At 37.7% G+C, this 16977-nt stretch overlaps 1 protein-coding gene and 1 long non-coding RNA gene across 3 annotated transcripts in view; one reads left to right on the top strand and one right to left on the bottom strand.

Moving 5' to 3' along the window:
- Positions 1-5601, top strand: part of LOC136851976 (uncharacterized) — a 45816-nt gene extending 40215 nt beyond the window's left edge. Inside the window, exon 6 of the long non-coding RNA XR_010857021.1 lies at positions 5399-5601. This is a non-coding gene — a long non-coding RNA (uncharacterized lncRNA). The remainder of the gene's footprint in view (positions 1-5398) is intronic.
- Sgf11 (SAGA associated factor 11kDa) lies at positions 1429-15270 on the bottom strand. 2 transcript variants are annotated; one of them, XM_067126362.1, is made up of 8 exons: positions 15168-15270; positions 11822-11993; positions 10989-11151; positions 8654-8742; positions 6147-6244; positions 4527-4728; positions 3343-3549; positions 1429-2951 (listed from the first exon to the last, which is right to left on the bottom strand). In XM_067126362.1, exons 2-8 carry the CDS (start codon positions 11846-11848, stop codon positions 2670-2672), a joined length of 1068 nt encoding a protein of 355 aa, XP_066982463.1. In that variant the 5' UTR covers positions 11849-11993; positions 15168-15270; the 3' UTR covers positions 1429-2669. The 2 variants fall into 2 exon arrangements, with proteins under 2 accessions (XP_066982463.1, XP_066982465.1); XM_067126364.1 differs by lacking the exon at positions 11822-11993 and having other exon boundaries at positions 15168-15268.
- Between the last annotated feature and the right edge of the window lie 1707 nt (positions 15271-16977).

Here is a 16977-nt window from a genome sequence, read left to right as displayed (position 1 = left end):
TGGATGGTGACATTACAGTGGACCCCGCCTATTTGTGGTTCCAGATTCTCGGCTTCACCTGTTCTTGGATTTTTCTGTGGAACTTATTATTCGCGGAAAATTCACCTATTCGCAGTATTTTTCATAGAGAAATATTCAACTATTACTGTATTTTCATGACTAAAATGCACTTTCCGTGATAAAACTGTTAAAAGACTCGGGTATAAGCATTTTTAGAGGGGGTTTTTGGGTGTCTGAGCTATCAAAATAGGCAGTTATAAGTGTTTTAAGAGGGGTTACAAGTATTTGCAGGTTTTAGCTATTCACGGGGGTGTGTGGTAAGCATCCCTCGCGAATACCAGGGCCCAACTATAACCATCTCTTACGTCATATGGCCCCCCCCCATCCTAGCTTTATCTTACCATTATGCTCATGAATTAGGTTACTCATAACCGGATCAAATTTCAGTAGTAATGCCTATCATTTCCGAAAGTGGTTTATCAAAATACTTGAAATCTTGTTCTCAATATTCTCGACATTCTTGAGGGGTCTTCCTTTGACCCTGCAGTCGATACATTACACATCATAACTCAGGGCTAAAGCGTCTTCACATTTTTGAAGTTACATTGTCAGCATTACCATTCATGCACGCATTACTCTCTACCTGTTTCAAAATTCATACTTATTTTCTTCTTTATAAAGGTGCTGTCAGCAACTTTAATATTACAAAGGTACTGTCAGCAACTTTAATATTATTCTCCTAAAGCTTACACCAAGTCTTTCTTTTCCGTTTCTTTAAAACTCTTCTCATCTGCAGATTAAACAAGCTGCTTCCTCTTAGCACATACCTAGCACATACGTTTCCCTTCTTGAGAGCATACAAAGAATTTGATGCCTCTGCAGTGAATTCCTCTTCTATTTTACCTATCTCATCTTCCAGTTCATCCACCTTTACAGAAATGTGATAGGCTATCCAGTCTAGTTTTAGAAACAATTTCTTTTTTAAATTTTCCAACTCACATTTCAAAGGATATCCCAATACTTTCCAGTCATTAATACACATATCTCGGAAGACTCGGATCCAATTTACCATTCGAAGGTTTTCACTTTTCACTCCACCAAGACGAGCAATTTCACTCCACCAAGACAAGCATATTTCACTCCACTCATGTACTACAGAACATACATCTGCCCACGCACTGTCCTTCACTCCGTCTGCAAGGCATTTTTAGCAAAGAACTCATTGTGGGATGAAATTTATAATCATATTAAGTTAGCCCTAATCACCAAGAAGTCACCATACAATTTACAAGCAATCACAGAGCCCCAGTTGTTAGGCAATACACTGCTCACTGCTACCAATAAAATTTTACAGTATCTACATGTATATGGGCAATTTGCAAGGAAATCAAAACAATTAACAATCTGAAGGTATAAAAACAGACAAAAAAAGGTTTGTAAATTCATTTATTTTTCACATACTTTTGTAAATGACCATAAGGAGTTTGTGCATGCAAGTCCTTGCTGAAAAATATGCACAAAACATGTTCACAGAATATCTTTTTTTAGTTTCACAAACTGAAAAATAACATACGCAAATATCAAGCAACAAAAATACAAGTTTAAACTTATAGCATAGTTGCAATTAACTACCTAACTTAGTTAATCAAATAATAAATCCCACACCTTTTGAGAACTGGCAATATACACCTAATTAGACTGAACCCCCCATTCCATTAATTGTATCACCTCGAAAGCAATACTCAAGTGTCTTCATTTACCTTTTGTGCTACAACAAATTTGTCTAAGCACAAAGTCTATAAAATCTTTGCCTAGTAATTAAGCATATAAACTTCCCTAACTAGAGTCTGGGACAAATATATATTGCATCAAGAATAAGCCACAAACTTAAATAAAATAACAGCAATAGTTCTGACCGAGTAAATAAGCACAAAACTTGACTCACACACGTATAAAGTTCCACGAAGAAAGATAATGATGAAAAATAATCAGAACTCCAAGAGTTACCTTTACTTAGTCTTAATTTAAAACTTTAGTTTCAGCGAAACAATTAAAGCATCACACCTAACTGCTCTGTCTTCACAAGAGCTCATAAAATTTCATACCTGAACTAAGTAAGAAAAAAAAATAAATAAAAATTCCAGACCGAGCTTCTTTGCAATCAGCAATTTTAATACAATACTCAGTGGTTCTTTTATAGGTCACTATTTGCACTTGACCTTGTAATTCATACATTCCTACAAGGAGCAAAGAAGTGATGAAGAAAATCATCAGTTATTCTGGTGAATGTTTATCAAAGATATTTAGACGTTAGATTTGCCATTACAATGATTTCAGCTCTCAAACTATTAAATACTTTATTGAAACTTCATGAAAGGATCCTAAAATTATCTGAATACTTCAACAACCACAAGTTCATCTGTAGCACATTATAAAACTCAAATCAGCAATCACTCCAAGAGAAACACTTTTTCTTTACGACACTACGACAAACCACCTTAAAATATTGAATAAATGCAATCACATAATAGTAAGTAAATAAGCCTAAAATAACTCCTGTACAGATTTGCAAATAATCATATTTCAAAAACGCATACACAATTCATTGCCTGACAGGATCTTGACTATCGAATGCAAAGAAATAAACAACCAAGAACCTTCTCCTAAAATCAGTCTAATAGTGAGCCATGACTGCTGTTTGAGCTCTTGGAAGATTTAGAGGACTTCTTCTTATTCTTCCCACTACGTTTTGCTAAGGATGAAGTGGAGTTGTTAGTCGAGGTAGAATCAGCAGGGGAAGTGGTATCTGAGTGATCGTTCTCCCAAGACGATGCCAATTGTCCTTCGTCCAGGCCATCAATGTCTACATGAATGTCTTCGACATCCCCCAAACCACGACTAGTTGAATCTGCTGCACGAGTTGTTGTTTCCGAGTTGGATCCATTTAGAACCTTTGGAAGACACGGATACGTCATTTTGGTTAACATGCACTGCAAAACTTTACAGTGGCACTTTCGTCATTATATCTACTAACTATTTCCAATATAGTGTTTTTATGACACAAAGGTTTTTTAAATACAGCCCAATAATTCATATCTCAAATTACTTAGTTTTTTTATTTAGAATTCTGAATGTTGTATACTTGAAGAAGCAGCTTGCTGGTATTCAAATTAATTATGTATCTAAAAATCCAAGTATAGTGCTAGTTCAAAGACACAAATACCACTATTCTAGCATACAAAAATCATGAGTAAGACCAACCTGTCTTCTGTCTTAAGAATTTTAATATTTCGAAAGTTCTAAGCTTGTTACATTGGCCAAAAGAGCAACGAAACTTCTCACCTGATCTCTAACTGCACGTCTCTGTTCAGTGGTGTGTTGAGGGCAACGAACTGATCGTGTACACATCTTGCGAGTGTGTTCAGATACCACTCCACAAATCTGTTTTAACATAGCCCTTTTCTCTTCAGTTGTACCGGTTGAAAAGGTGGTTTCAACACTGCTACTGCTTGTGGTACTGCTGCTAGATGATACACTCTCTGATTTGACCTGTGAAATTAAAACCATAATATCCATTATGTTCAAGATACAATGATAGGGAGAAGGGTTTCATTTGACTTATAAAAAGTACATTTAAACACAACTTTATTTCTCACCAAGAGCTTATAAACTGAATATCATTAGGCTTCTACTCCTATATATTACTGTTTAGCTGTGTCATGCCCTGGATTCCAAATTTCCTGGAGTACAACAAAATGTTTGATGCTCCTAACATAGTACTTTCAATCAAGATTTACCACGTGTGGCTGCCACTGTGAGCTCAGAAAATCTTGGAGGCACAGGTGGGAGTTGGGAAAGTAGCAAGGACCACAGTGGGTCAAGTCCTTCCACATCATGTGACTGACTTCCTAAACAAAGTTGTAACTATGTAACCATACTGTACTCTGGTACTTCATTAATATATACGAAAATGCAAAAGTCCTTTTTCTGGGCAGGATTAGTTTGACAATCTAACTAGATTGCACCCATCTAACCACGATGCTGAAAATCTAATTAGAATTTCTGGGCAAAATAGATTTTGGCAAGGTCTGAAACATAATGAGACAGACAATGTTAATCAGACAAATTAATTTCAAAGAACAAACTGAATACTGCATGTTAGATAAAACCCTTTATGGAAAGTAGCATGCTGAAATTTCTGGTCACTAAAACGCTTGATTTTTGAAGTGACTCTTAGTGATCATGCATGTCCTCTTTCATCTTTGTATTACAGTTTGAAAACATCTCCCTCCCTCCCCAAGAAAAATAAAGAGATGGTCTCAGCAGACAAGACGGAAAAAGAACAAGCTATTGCATGAGAGATAGTAATCTCTAAAGACCATTCATCTATCTGCAAGTTGCTTTTCGGTTTGGAAAGTTCACCTCACATACTTAGAGTAGATTCATAAGTAAGAATAAGAGGTTTGTATGATTATGAAAACCAAGTCCTTTGATGACAAATGGCAGTTAAATCTAGCTTATCTTACCTTTGCATTTTTTGTTCTCCTTGGTGAATTCTTGTCCCGTTTCTTTCGTTTGCGGTCTACCATCCAGTCGTCGTCATCATCATCGTCGCTTCCTCCGCCGTTGTTGTTTATGTTTTCCTTGGTGGAATTTTGGATGCGGCGACTTGCTATACGAGATGAATTACGTCCCATTCCCATGCATTTTTCAAGGTGAGGAGCAAACCTGCAACACAAAAATGCTGTGAGATACAAGACTTCACTATATATTTTTACAATTCATCTTGGAAAATTTTATGCAAAATTCACAAACCACCATCTTTTCCAAAACCTCTCAATAAAGTGCATTTTCATTACCCAAAATCATTATTGTCACACCAAAACCACGCCATTCAGTAACCCCTCTACACCTGTAAGGCATGCTACTTATTATTGTGCCTTGCATGGCAAACTAAATATGGTACTATAGTTTCTTTGCAGATCTCTTTCAGTTTTTATCTGTTCCCTTCAGCCTCTTCATACCTAGCTGTCATACTTTTACAATCACACTTTACTCCGGTATTCACCAATTTGAGAAAAATATCCTTTGGGTGGCCCCTATCAACATCTGGAAATGTGATTGAGTTTTTCATTAACACAATTCATAATAATAGCACCCTTCTACTTGAAATCCAGGAAGAAAATGAAATGAATTACAGTGACATCACTGGGGGAAGAACAGAAGTGGCAGATTCATACAGATCATTGGGAGTATGTACATGTAAGGGATGATGGTAGTATGAGGCAAGAATAGGTAAGGCATGCGACCCTACCAGAGGTTCAGATTAGAGGAGGCGTGTTTATGGAAGTAACAGTTGGATATATGAAGCAACTAATGAGCCATCTCTTCTTTGCAGAAGTGAAATGCAGATGCTGAGTGCAAATGCATGAAAAAAAAGGTGGCAGTTGTTGAGATAAACCTATTAAGTATATAAGCAGTGAAAGGCGCTGTAAAGGCCAGCTTTGGGAAGAAAACGAGGAAGATTGGGAGAACGCTCGCTCGAAGGACTGGAAATTCTGGAATGGAAGGGATTTAACATCCAGGAAATGCAACATAAAGGTAAGCGGTGTAGTATTTAATGGATGTTTTAATGTTGAAGCACCTTTGTATGATAATTTCCTTCACACAGTTTTCCAATTGATTTAAGTCCAGGGGTGAATGTTGTCTTGTATACCTCTAGGTCCACCATATATAAAGGGAAAAACTTATCCATATTTATGACTGTCACTGCCATGCCTACAAAACTGACTGATGCCACAGCCATGCCTACACCACTGACTGATGCCAAAAGTACTAAATATCATACACAAACAACAACAATAATATAAAATCAATGGAATAAGTCTTGTATGATACATTCAAGAAAAGAAATAGATACACACACAAGAGAATATACTGTAATCTGCACAGCTGCATCAAACTAAAAGGATTTAAGGAATCAGTATAATAATGTAGTCAGTTTGTTGTAGGGATGACTGGATTATCATTTCAAAAAATAAAATTCCCCAAGTAAAATCCACTCAAAAATAAAAAGATTCTCAATGAATCTGATGCAGTCATTAAGAATTGGGCCAATTCATGTATTTAGAATTTGGGTACCATACCTTGATGCAGCCAAGTTCCGTGAGCAGTTAGGACACACACACTCATGTTGTTTCTTTATGGGAGCTTGTCCAAAAACATCTAGACCTTCAGCATTTACCTGAAATTACATATGAATCAGTAATTATGCAGTCCTTTGAAAACAGTTGATTTTTCCATACAAACTCAGTATTCATAATTAGCATTTTGTGAGCTATAGAGAGAAAATGGCAGTAAGCTGGTAATACTGCACATGCAAGGGTGAAGTTCAGGGTCTCAGGCAGCTACCTGTTGCAAAGCAGACTGATTATGGACACAGCAACGTTTTTCTTTCATTGCTCACTGTGAATTTATTGGGCATAAAGTTGGTTTTGGTGTAATTTCTCCCAGGAAGGCTAGTTATAGACTGTAAAACTAAGTTTGTAATCATGTGAACAGGTCAGGGTGTGCAGTAAAGCAGTAGGCTGTGCCCTGCAAAACTAAGAGCGATGGCAGGCACACGAAAAGTACATGAGGGATGCGAATCATTATGAGGATTATGGGACATAACCCCTCCCAACTTGGAAAACCAGACCCACACAATTATACATAAAATGATTCAAAAGTAACATCTCATGAGTAACACTCTGAGAGTGTGTTCTGCCAATATGAAAGCAATGGAAGTGGGGCTTCTTGAGGAGAATTTAGAGGTAGCTGATGAGATCCTAGAGGTTTGTAAACCAGTCCTGTCAGGAGCCAAAAGGGACTGATCTTTGATTGAGTCGTACAGGATGTCTAAGCTATCCCAAACCAGCAAAAATTGCCTCCAATCTGAGGGAGATTTAATCTTCTACCTGAGCAGCAAGAAGAGGAGGCACAGTGACAGCCAAAACCTCATCAGACGACACGACTACCGAAAGAAGAATTGAAGGAGGCACCAGTTGATGGCTTAGCAATATGCTTACAGACCCTCCTCTCAGCAAAACAAAATCACTGGTCCACCAGCTAATTATCACACACAAGGCACAACAGTTTTGAAGGATATTGTGGCTTTATACAAAAGGACCAGTGAAGATGGTAGATCCTTGTCAAGGGCAAACATGAAAAAAAAAAGCTGCAGGTCCATGCCCCAACACCACTGCACATAAAACTGCAGCATCACGCTAAAGCCAAACTCCCTCAAAGACAACAACCACTGTAAGGGAGGTGGGTATAATACTCAAGATGTATAAAGAAAGCATTTTACACAAAACCAGTGATATACTATACACAATTATATCACAGAACAGACAGATAGCAAAACGTACCTACAAAATATCTAACAAGTTTATCCAAAAGGAGTTCAGAGGTCTGGTTAAACAAATCATTTATAACTAACTAACTATCCAAAAGGAATGCTAAAACTGAACTGAAGCATCAGCTAGGCAATATGGGAAAGCTTCCTGCAAAAAGCTACAATACAATAAATCATCAATCATAAACTTAGCATAAAAAAACACTGGAGCAAGTCACAAAGACTAAAACTGTTGTTCACTGAACTAAATAAAATATGAATATACAAAAATTAAAACAAGAAGGAAGCATTTGTAAGCACCCAAAAACTAACACAAATTACCGACTAAAAACCTATCATTAGGGCAGTAACAGGGAGAGGGAAGGATGTGATATTACCATTTTACCACAAACAACAGAAGCTGTGCTCTGCACACTAACCCCACAAAACACAAATGAATTTAAAGGCTCTTCTCAGAAACAGATATTCACAGAAATAGAAACTGGAGCAATGCAAAGCATGAAAATGCTCATTTTGATAGTTTAAACACAAGAAAAACCCTGTAAAAATGCTTATACCTGAGTATTTTAATAGTTTTATCACAAAAAATGCATTTATTCATGAAAATTATATGAAAATACAGTAATTAGTGAATATTTCTCAGTGAAAAATACCACGAATGGGCGAATTTTCCGCGAATAATGGCTAGATACCTTCCACAGAGAAACCCGCGAATGCGTGAGTCCGCGAATCACGAGAACGCGAATACGGGGGGTTTACTGTACATTGATGATGGCTTGTAGTATATACACTGATGATGGCTTGTAAGGAAAATGCAGTACAGTACCTACACATATGACAGAACAAATCAACCCCATGGAATAGTGTGAATGATAATGAAGCAAAACTCTATGAAATGAGCACAGCGATGGAATTAACTCGTAATACAACACAAAAGACGAAATCCTGGGAGAACAAGAGAAGTGGTGCTAACACTGCCAAGCTGTATGGAAGAATGGATATCTGAGCATGCACAGTTAGCTCTTTTTCCTCTTGATCAGGACATGCTGATGCAGCTGGAATCTATAAGTATGGAAGTAAAGGAAGCAAGGTTCTGTACGATTAATGGCTCTGTATGACCAAACCTTATTCAAATTGGGATTTGGGTTACTAAACACTGCTTCTCTATTTAGTAGTCTGGTTAAATATAATAACAAATAACTAATCTATTCTAAGACTAAAACAAAATCAGCAGCAGCATCAATTGTGCCAACACACCTGCAAAAATTTTTGTTCCTCTTCTACTGATCCCAATTCCAGCATCATCAGTCCAGTTTTCACACTCTGATGCACTTCAAACACAACATCTGCAATGATTCAAAGAATACAGTATAGTACAATAAATGTGATGGCTATGTACCATATCAAAAAATACCCAACTGATGAACCTTTTTTCAGTATATGTCAATGATGCATATAAACAAGGTTGCTAGGAACCACATATCAGTGTAACTTCAGCTGTACAAAATTGACAATATGCAACGTAAATAAGAGAGGACCTTTACCCTTAGGATATGAATTATTCATTATGACCTATCTGAAACTTATCTTTATATTCTCTAGCCTACACTTGGGATGGAAACTCCAAAGTGCTGCACACAAGGATATGCTCTTGGAAGTTACCATATTTAGCATGGCTACAGGGAAGCATTGAAGATCTTGTAAATGGTATTCCAGAAATGGAGAAACATCTGAATGCTATCAATAGTATTTTCTCTACTTTACTTCAGTAAATCTTTTTGAGAAAAACTGTACACCTTATATCATGACATTCTTCTGCATAATTTTGCTTTACTTTTAGTTTTCTGCAAAAGAAAACTATTGTACCAACTTTGTCTGTCCGTCCGCACGTTATTCTGTCTGCACCTTTTCTGTCCACCCTCAGATCTTAAAAACCACTGAGGCTCGAGGGCTGGGAATTGGTATGTTGATCACCCACCCTTCAATCATCAAACATACGAAATTGCAGCCCTCTAGCCTCATTAGTTTTTATTTTATTTAAGGTTAAAGTTAGCCATAATCGTGCTTCTGGAAGCTAAGTACATGGGATAGGCCACAACCTGACCGTGGTTAAAGTTTCATGGGCCACAGCTCGTACAGCATTATACCAAGGCCACCAAAAGATAGATCTATTTTCGGTGGCCTTGATTATACGCTGTAGCGGCTGTACAGAAAACTCAGTTGCGCCGAAGAAACTTCGGTGCATTTTTTACTTGTTTTCTCCTTTCCCCACTCTTAACTACTATACTTTGCAACATTTTTGTGAAGCTTGTAAGGCAATGTGGCCTACAGTATGACATGCAAAGCACATGTTGGAAAGTACGACGTTTCTTTGCAGTGACTCCAACTGCTTTACTTTCAGCCTTCAACTTTTCATCTATTCCTTCTGGTCTCTCACCCCCTCAGCCGTTCTACTTGCATAACTTTACCCTGCAACAACTAATACCTCACAATGAAAAACAAGTTCTCCAGGCAATCCCAATAAGAATTAGCAATGTGGCTCTAGCTCAGCATGGTTTTATTAAACTTCTTTATAATTATAATAATTCTTCGGAAAAATCTCATTAACGGGATTATCATCATCGTTTTAACATCGATCTTCAATCCAAAAAACTAGGAAGTAAGGACTCTTCCTTCTACTTCTCATATAGGAGTCATGGTTAATCATCCTCTCCTAAGAAGACTGAGAAAGTGCCACAAATAAACTTGTGCACCATAGAGCAGTCATGAGCAAGCTCTTGAATCAGATCAGCTCACTCCAACCACGGTCAACTGCTCTAGTGAACAGTCAGTGATCACCATCACTCTTCACAGAATTTAGAGTGATGAGTAATTTGAAGACTTTTCATACTTCTTGTGAAGGGTTGTTTTCCTAGGATTCTCCCTGTGCTTCTACAGACTGAAGGATTTAAGAACACTGATTACAGCCTACTGTAACAGCCCTTCCCGAGTAACTATACATAATTTTCAAGATTATCTGACTGCCACATATACCGCTAAGACATTCCCATCAGATTGTCAAAACTCACTTGAAAGGAAGGTGTGTACATCTGCATACTGAAGAAAATACATGTACTTGTCGGCCAAGTTTTAAGAAATACTGAAATATTGTACAGTTTAAGAGCTTTCGTGGTACAAATCTGCCGAATAAAGACTTCTTAGCAATGAATCAGTCACCAATCTTTTCTTTTAAATACTGTGGTAAAACAAAACTTATAAAATAACAAACCTCTTTTATTCCCTTTTAAGTGTCCTTCAATAAAATGAATGGTGAATTGCAAGTGCAATATTGTTCCCAATGCCAGCCACTCCAATCTTTCATTATCACTTGGTAATACCCATATAGAACAATATGAAATCATCATCAAAAATACAGGGCAAGACTTCATTACAATGCATAACTAAACCTTTCATGACCATAAAAATTCTAATGGTTTTCAATATTAAAGGACTGAAATCTTCATCATGGCATTGGTTCGATTTTAATTTTATAAAAATAAAAAAGGTTCAACCTGTACTCTTTGAGACAATAAACAAAATCTGCAGTACTTACTAAGAATGGCATCATCTAGAAGTTCCTGAGAAACCATCTGAGCCACACTTTCTAGGGTCTCAGGTGAGGCAAAGGATGAGATAATCATGTTTCTTTCGATTCCCCCATGAACCCCTTCACTATCAACACCTGCCTGGACCATCCAGCCACCAGTGTTTGTTACCTGAAAAAATTCTGCATCTAAAGCTCACAGACATTTTTGGTGAAATGCAAAAAATACAGCACAGTAATGGATTTCCATTGTAAGATTTTCAGGTTTCAGTGATTGTTTAATACAGATAACCAAACCAGTTGTAAAATGAGTAAAAAATATGGGGTCCAAATCCCGGATATATCATTCTACACAAATTAATTGGCAGCTGATACATTTTCTTTGTTTTCATTTTTTCAATAGGGAATATGTGATCTATTCAGTCAACAAGAGCTATTTTTGTATTTACATTATATAGCTGTAAAGCCAGCAATTATGGCAGCTGATACATTTTCTTTGTTTTTATTTTTTCAATAGGGAATATGTGATCTATTCAGTCAACAAGAGCTATTTTTGTATTTACATTATATAGCTGTAAAGCCAGCAATTAGTTGAACGAGTATATTGCAGTGTTTAAACTGTGAAGTCTTCCGGATGATGTGCTGACATCTTAGTGTTTTAAAAGGTAGATCTGAATATTTTTTGTTCAGTTTAACTGGGCAAACCCAGATCCAGTGGAATTTGGGATCCAAATAAAAATCAATAATATATCAATATATTATCACAATGGAAAAAGTCAAAAGCTAGCAGTTTTTAGCAGTTTCAAAGGAATTTGAACGAAGAAAATGAATTCGAAACCTACCTGTTCCCTGTGGCTTGGTTTGGTCATCCCTTTCCCTATACCAGCTCGACTCCCCTTCCCTCCCCCTCTCTCCCTTCTGCCTCCTCCTCCTCCTCCTCCTCCTCCTCCCCCTGCACCTCCACCTCCGCTTTTGGATGACCAAACTTCACTTTGACCACGTGTGCGCACCGTACTGCAATGCCAAAGTACATTACTTTACATTTCACAAGAAAATGCAACAATGCTCTACATCATGAAGTATTGTAATGCTCTAGCTCATGCAACCTTTCCGAATTTTGTGGAACTTTTTGTTTCACAGTAGAAAAAAAAAAAAAAGCTGCTACATGGGGTTTTGGCAGACCATTAAAACTTATGGCTAAGTAATGATAGGGTAAATATAATATATATCATCATATTTTGCCATCATGCAATTACTGATTATTGGATCAACAGAATGGGTACTACACTGTAAAAAGAAATTGTACCAATTAATATTAAAATACAACTATCCTAACTGTAAATCATACAGATCTGCAAGATTGCATCACAAGAGACAATGACTGCTTAGAAATAACCTGCAAAAATAACGACACAGGCCTGAGGGATGCATTTCTTAAATTGTTCTTCAGGATCTAGGCGATTCCATTAGGTCAATTAATAAATTAAGAATTTGTGTTGGGTACTAACAAAATTTAACCCAGTTTACCATCAGGAACCAGCACAATTATACGCAAGCCTAAGGGATAATTGAGAATTATATTTCATTAGTGTTTCCTAGCCTAACCTAATCTAGAACAAGTAGTCCTATGCTGCAGAACTTCAAGAATCTTAGGGTACTCAGGGTCCCAACAGTCTGAAAAGCTGATCACAGCCATCAGTTAACAGTCCTTGCGTAGTTTGTATATCCAAGGTACCTGCCTACAAGTCATTAACAATAACTCCTAATGAAAAACTGCATTAAATAAGAGATGTTCAGCGTGCCGAAATCTACTCGAAAAGTAACTAACTTTGCCAATTTACATTAATTTGCCGATCGACAATTTTTTCCGTGGAACATTAACTTTTTCTAAGCACTGTACCCAGTTGACGTGAACAGTGCCATGCAGCACCACTCTCCTGTAGTTCTTTAAATGGCCGTAGTGCAGTGCTTCTCTCGCCCCGTAGTTACTAAGGCTGCCGTCGTGTGTTGCCGGAGCCGATCGTCGGAAATTTAAACCCAAACCAATCATATGGCCGATTGACCCCAGTCATTCCCAACCAATTGTGGGAAGTTTAAATCTAAACCAATCATATGCCCGGTTAACTCAGGTCACCCTCTAGATTCATGGATTAAATCAATCTAACCAATCAGAAATGTATCTGACTGATATGATTCATACACCTATGCCATGACCCACAGTCACCCATTCTTTCTGGTTTTGACTGCCAAGATAGAGTGTCACATTAAAATTTTGTTCCCTGAATTAGAGACCTTCGAAGCGTTTAACTCCGGATAACAGATCTACATGTGGTGAGCAATATTTAGAATGTGTTCTGTGTCCATTGCGGGGCGTTTCTGGATTTAATTAAACGTGTCTGTCTGCTCAAAAGCCGCCCGACATCCCCTGCCTGAAAACAGTTACACCCAGACCCAGACCAAGCGCTTTCAATTCACGTGAACTCCCGATTACTACAAAGAAACCAAGACTGGTACCCCCATGGCCGGACAGCAGCGATTTTGAGGAAGGTTAAGCCGTGCAATTCTCTTTCTTAGTGTTTAATATCACCACATGATGAATAATGACAATTTGGACCTACTACCATTAAGGGTTAGCCTCGGCCAGCCCACATGTTAGATGTTCAGCGTTACAAGGGTGGGGGATCGGGGGAGGCTTCAGGTCAGGGCATGGCACCCCAAGTCAGGTTAGGTTAGGCTGGGTGAGATTAGGCCCTGACATGATATTCTAAGATAGGTTAGGTTTTGGTTTGTTTAGTTAGGGCATAGATAGTGCCGAAGCATGTCCGAACGGATCCTTAGTCCCGCCGATCGGAATGATGGGACAAACTTACCAAATATTACGCTGGTTGAGGCACGATTAGTAAACACAGTCATTGCAAAAATTACTTAAATAGCAAGGATTTTGGTAATAGCCTATTTTGGAAGACTCCAGCTAGCCATTTTTGCATGAAAAACCCAAAATGGTTTTTCATGCAAAAACGGCTGGGAAACGACAGGGCACTAGAAGAACCTAAAATGCAAACCTAACGTAACCTAGGGGTGTTTATTGGTTACAATTTTGCCCTATTAGCTATGGAGGGGGCGGTATCATCTGACCTTATAAATCGTAATTTGATTAATTATTTTCCCCTGTTATTAAGCATCTGCGAAGGTTATGTATCGAGAAGAAATTCAGTATTTCTAAGTATTAGCACCGCACGGACTGTATGGACTGGTTCTGCGAATACGACAGACATTAGGGAGCCATATTATCAAGAAGGGATTGGCTAAGGAAATCTATTACAAAAGGAACCATACTAACCTAACACACCCTACCTAACCTAACCTAGTAGGCCGTGTTACTTATCCGGGGAGCTCCGCCCCCGGGAACCTCCAGTGAAGGACAATCCCCTTTTTACCAAAAGTTCCCCTATAATACTGCGCATGCGCGATAGCAGAAATATAACCGGTTTTGATTACAGTTGACCGACAAAAAATAATGGTAAATTCTTGATAAGCAACCAAAATACCATAGAAAATGTCAATTTTCAAGGTATAATACACTTAGTTCTACCAGAATTTTTTTGTTTTGATGTGTTTTACGTAAGAAAAATATATAATAAATTAAAATATGGGAGGCGGATGGAGTCTCCCGAAAATTAACCAAGATTTAATTCTCGGCCACCAAAAAAAAAAATCGGGTAGCTTATGTTTCCTTCAAATTTTTTGGAAAGTCGAAATCCCGAGGTCGTTCACTGCCCCCCCCCCCACGCCCCCAAAAATCCCTTGGGGTCTTCCCCAATTTAAAATATACAGGTTCTACAAAAACGCCTAGTAGTCTGGCCTGACGTTTTGACAAAGGGCAGGCCTACCTAAGCTTCGTGCCCACACTTCCTGCCCCTCGAACACAACCAAAAACCAAAAAATATCAAAATTCTAGATGAAAATCATCATAAACATTCATTCCAAGACCAAAAAGCATAAAGAATTCCGTCCCGAAGAAGAAGAAGAAAGAGGAAGAATGGAGCCCAAACACGCAGGCCAAAGTAGGTTAGCCTTGCCTACGCTCCTAACGAATGACAGTTAAAGAATATCTTTCCTGTACAGCCACACAAAGTCAAGATCCATCTCGTAAAGTCACTTAAATGAGAAAAAAAACCAAATACTAACTTTGATAATGCCTGGAAGAACAGCCTACAAAATTTCCGAAGAATGTAAACAATCAGTCGAGTCGCGGAATGTCAGGTGGTCGCAGCGGACAACAAACTAGCGGACAGAATCTGAGAAAATTTATATATATTATAAAAACTAGAGATCAACTAGATTTTCGTATTTACTTTTGACATGGGTATTTTTATAATTAAGGGTTTAATCTCGTCTTCCTCTTTTTATTATCCGATTCCTCTTTTTTTTTTCTCTTTTCTGGTCATGTTTATGCAATCGCATACCTGCAATACACACCTACCTGTACGTATAACTTTATAAGTTATTTTTTTCCCACGCGATGTATATGAATTTTACACATTATATAGTGTATCATATATATATATATATATATATATATATATATATATATATATATATATATATATAAGGAAAGATAATATAGGCTATATTCCTGGGAAGCTGTAAAACCAACGAAGAGTCCTTTTTGTCTTGTTCTATTTGAATGTGTTTACATTGAATACTGATTACAGATACATATATACTTACTGTACATGTATAAATATATACAATATATATATGTGTGTGTGTATATATATATGCCTTTATTTACATATGTATGTATATATATGTGTAATCAATATTCAATAAAAACACATTCAGATAAAACAAGACCAAAGGAATATTAGTTGATTTTACAGTTTTCCAGGAATACATTTTATCTCACCCTTGTTGTCCGACTGGATAAGTGCCAGTCATCTCTGATCAAACCCAGAAAGGCACAGGAAGTTCGATTCTGGTCAGGTGAGATTCAATAAGCATAATATAACTCCCTTAGGATGTATGGTATTCCTAAGATAACGTGAGTTCGATGTTAGGTGGACTATATATATATATATATATATATATATATATATATATATATATATATATATATATATATATATATATATATATATATACACTTTTAGGCGTCGAGGCCTTTTCCCCAGCCTCATTTCCTTACGCAAGTAGACAGTGACGTCACGGCATCACATGTATTCTAGCTGAGTTGCTTTATATGCTCCAGCGTTTTCTTATTAAGAGGCATTGATGATAGATACCCTCTGCGAGGAGGCGTTGCAGTTAGTGCAAAGAGCAGATTTATTTTATAATCAGTAGAAAATAAGAAAACATCAATCCTCAACGCTGGCAACCTCCGCATTGTCACATTCAGGCAGGCACCACTGTCATGTATTATGTATTACTAATTGGAGGGCATAAAAGTGACACCAACCATGATTATGAACAATGATGGGTCATAAAAATGTGAAGATTTTAACGAAATTGAAGAGGAGGCACGAAAATTTTAGAAAGCAGATGACTCCACTGATCTATTTAATTGCGCTGTGAGCACATCTGCACTACACTCCATTCCAAAAATTACTAGCTTATTTCCAAGGCAACCAGTCCTTTGGCGATCATTGGCACTCCACTTACTGTACTGAGAATTACCTTGATGCCAGAAGCATTGAGCAGAACACAATTCTGTTAAGCAATTAAGACACCTCGGCGCCAGTCTTGGAAAGATTAGGTGTTCAGTAAGTAGCAAAGCTTCATCTTATGGAGGAAGCACTGGACGGAAGCACTGGACGGAAGCACAGGACGGAAGCAGGGAATTTTACCCCTAGTCCACCACCAGATTTCAAGTCGGTGGTCAGTATAGAACTCAGAAGCAGAGCAGTGTTTGTGCTGAACAGCTTGCCTTGCCAGAGTATCACAGAAATCGGGAACTGCCCCAGGATTTTGTTTCGAATTGGTCAAAACAGATAAGGCA

The sequence above is a fragment of the Macrobrachium rosenbergii genome, chromosome 24, assembly GCF_040412425.1.
Source record: "Macrobrachium rosenbergii isolate ZJJX-2024 chromosome 24, ASM4041242v1, whole genome shotgun sequence".
NCBI classification, from domain to species: domain Eukaryota; kingdom Metazoa; phylum Arthropoda; class Malacostraca; order Decapoda; family Palaemonidae; genus Macrobrachium; species Macrobrachium rosenbergii.
Note: the sequence above shows the minus strand (reverse complement) of the source record. Positions and strands in the feature narration are given on the sequence as shown.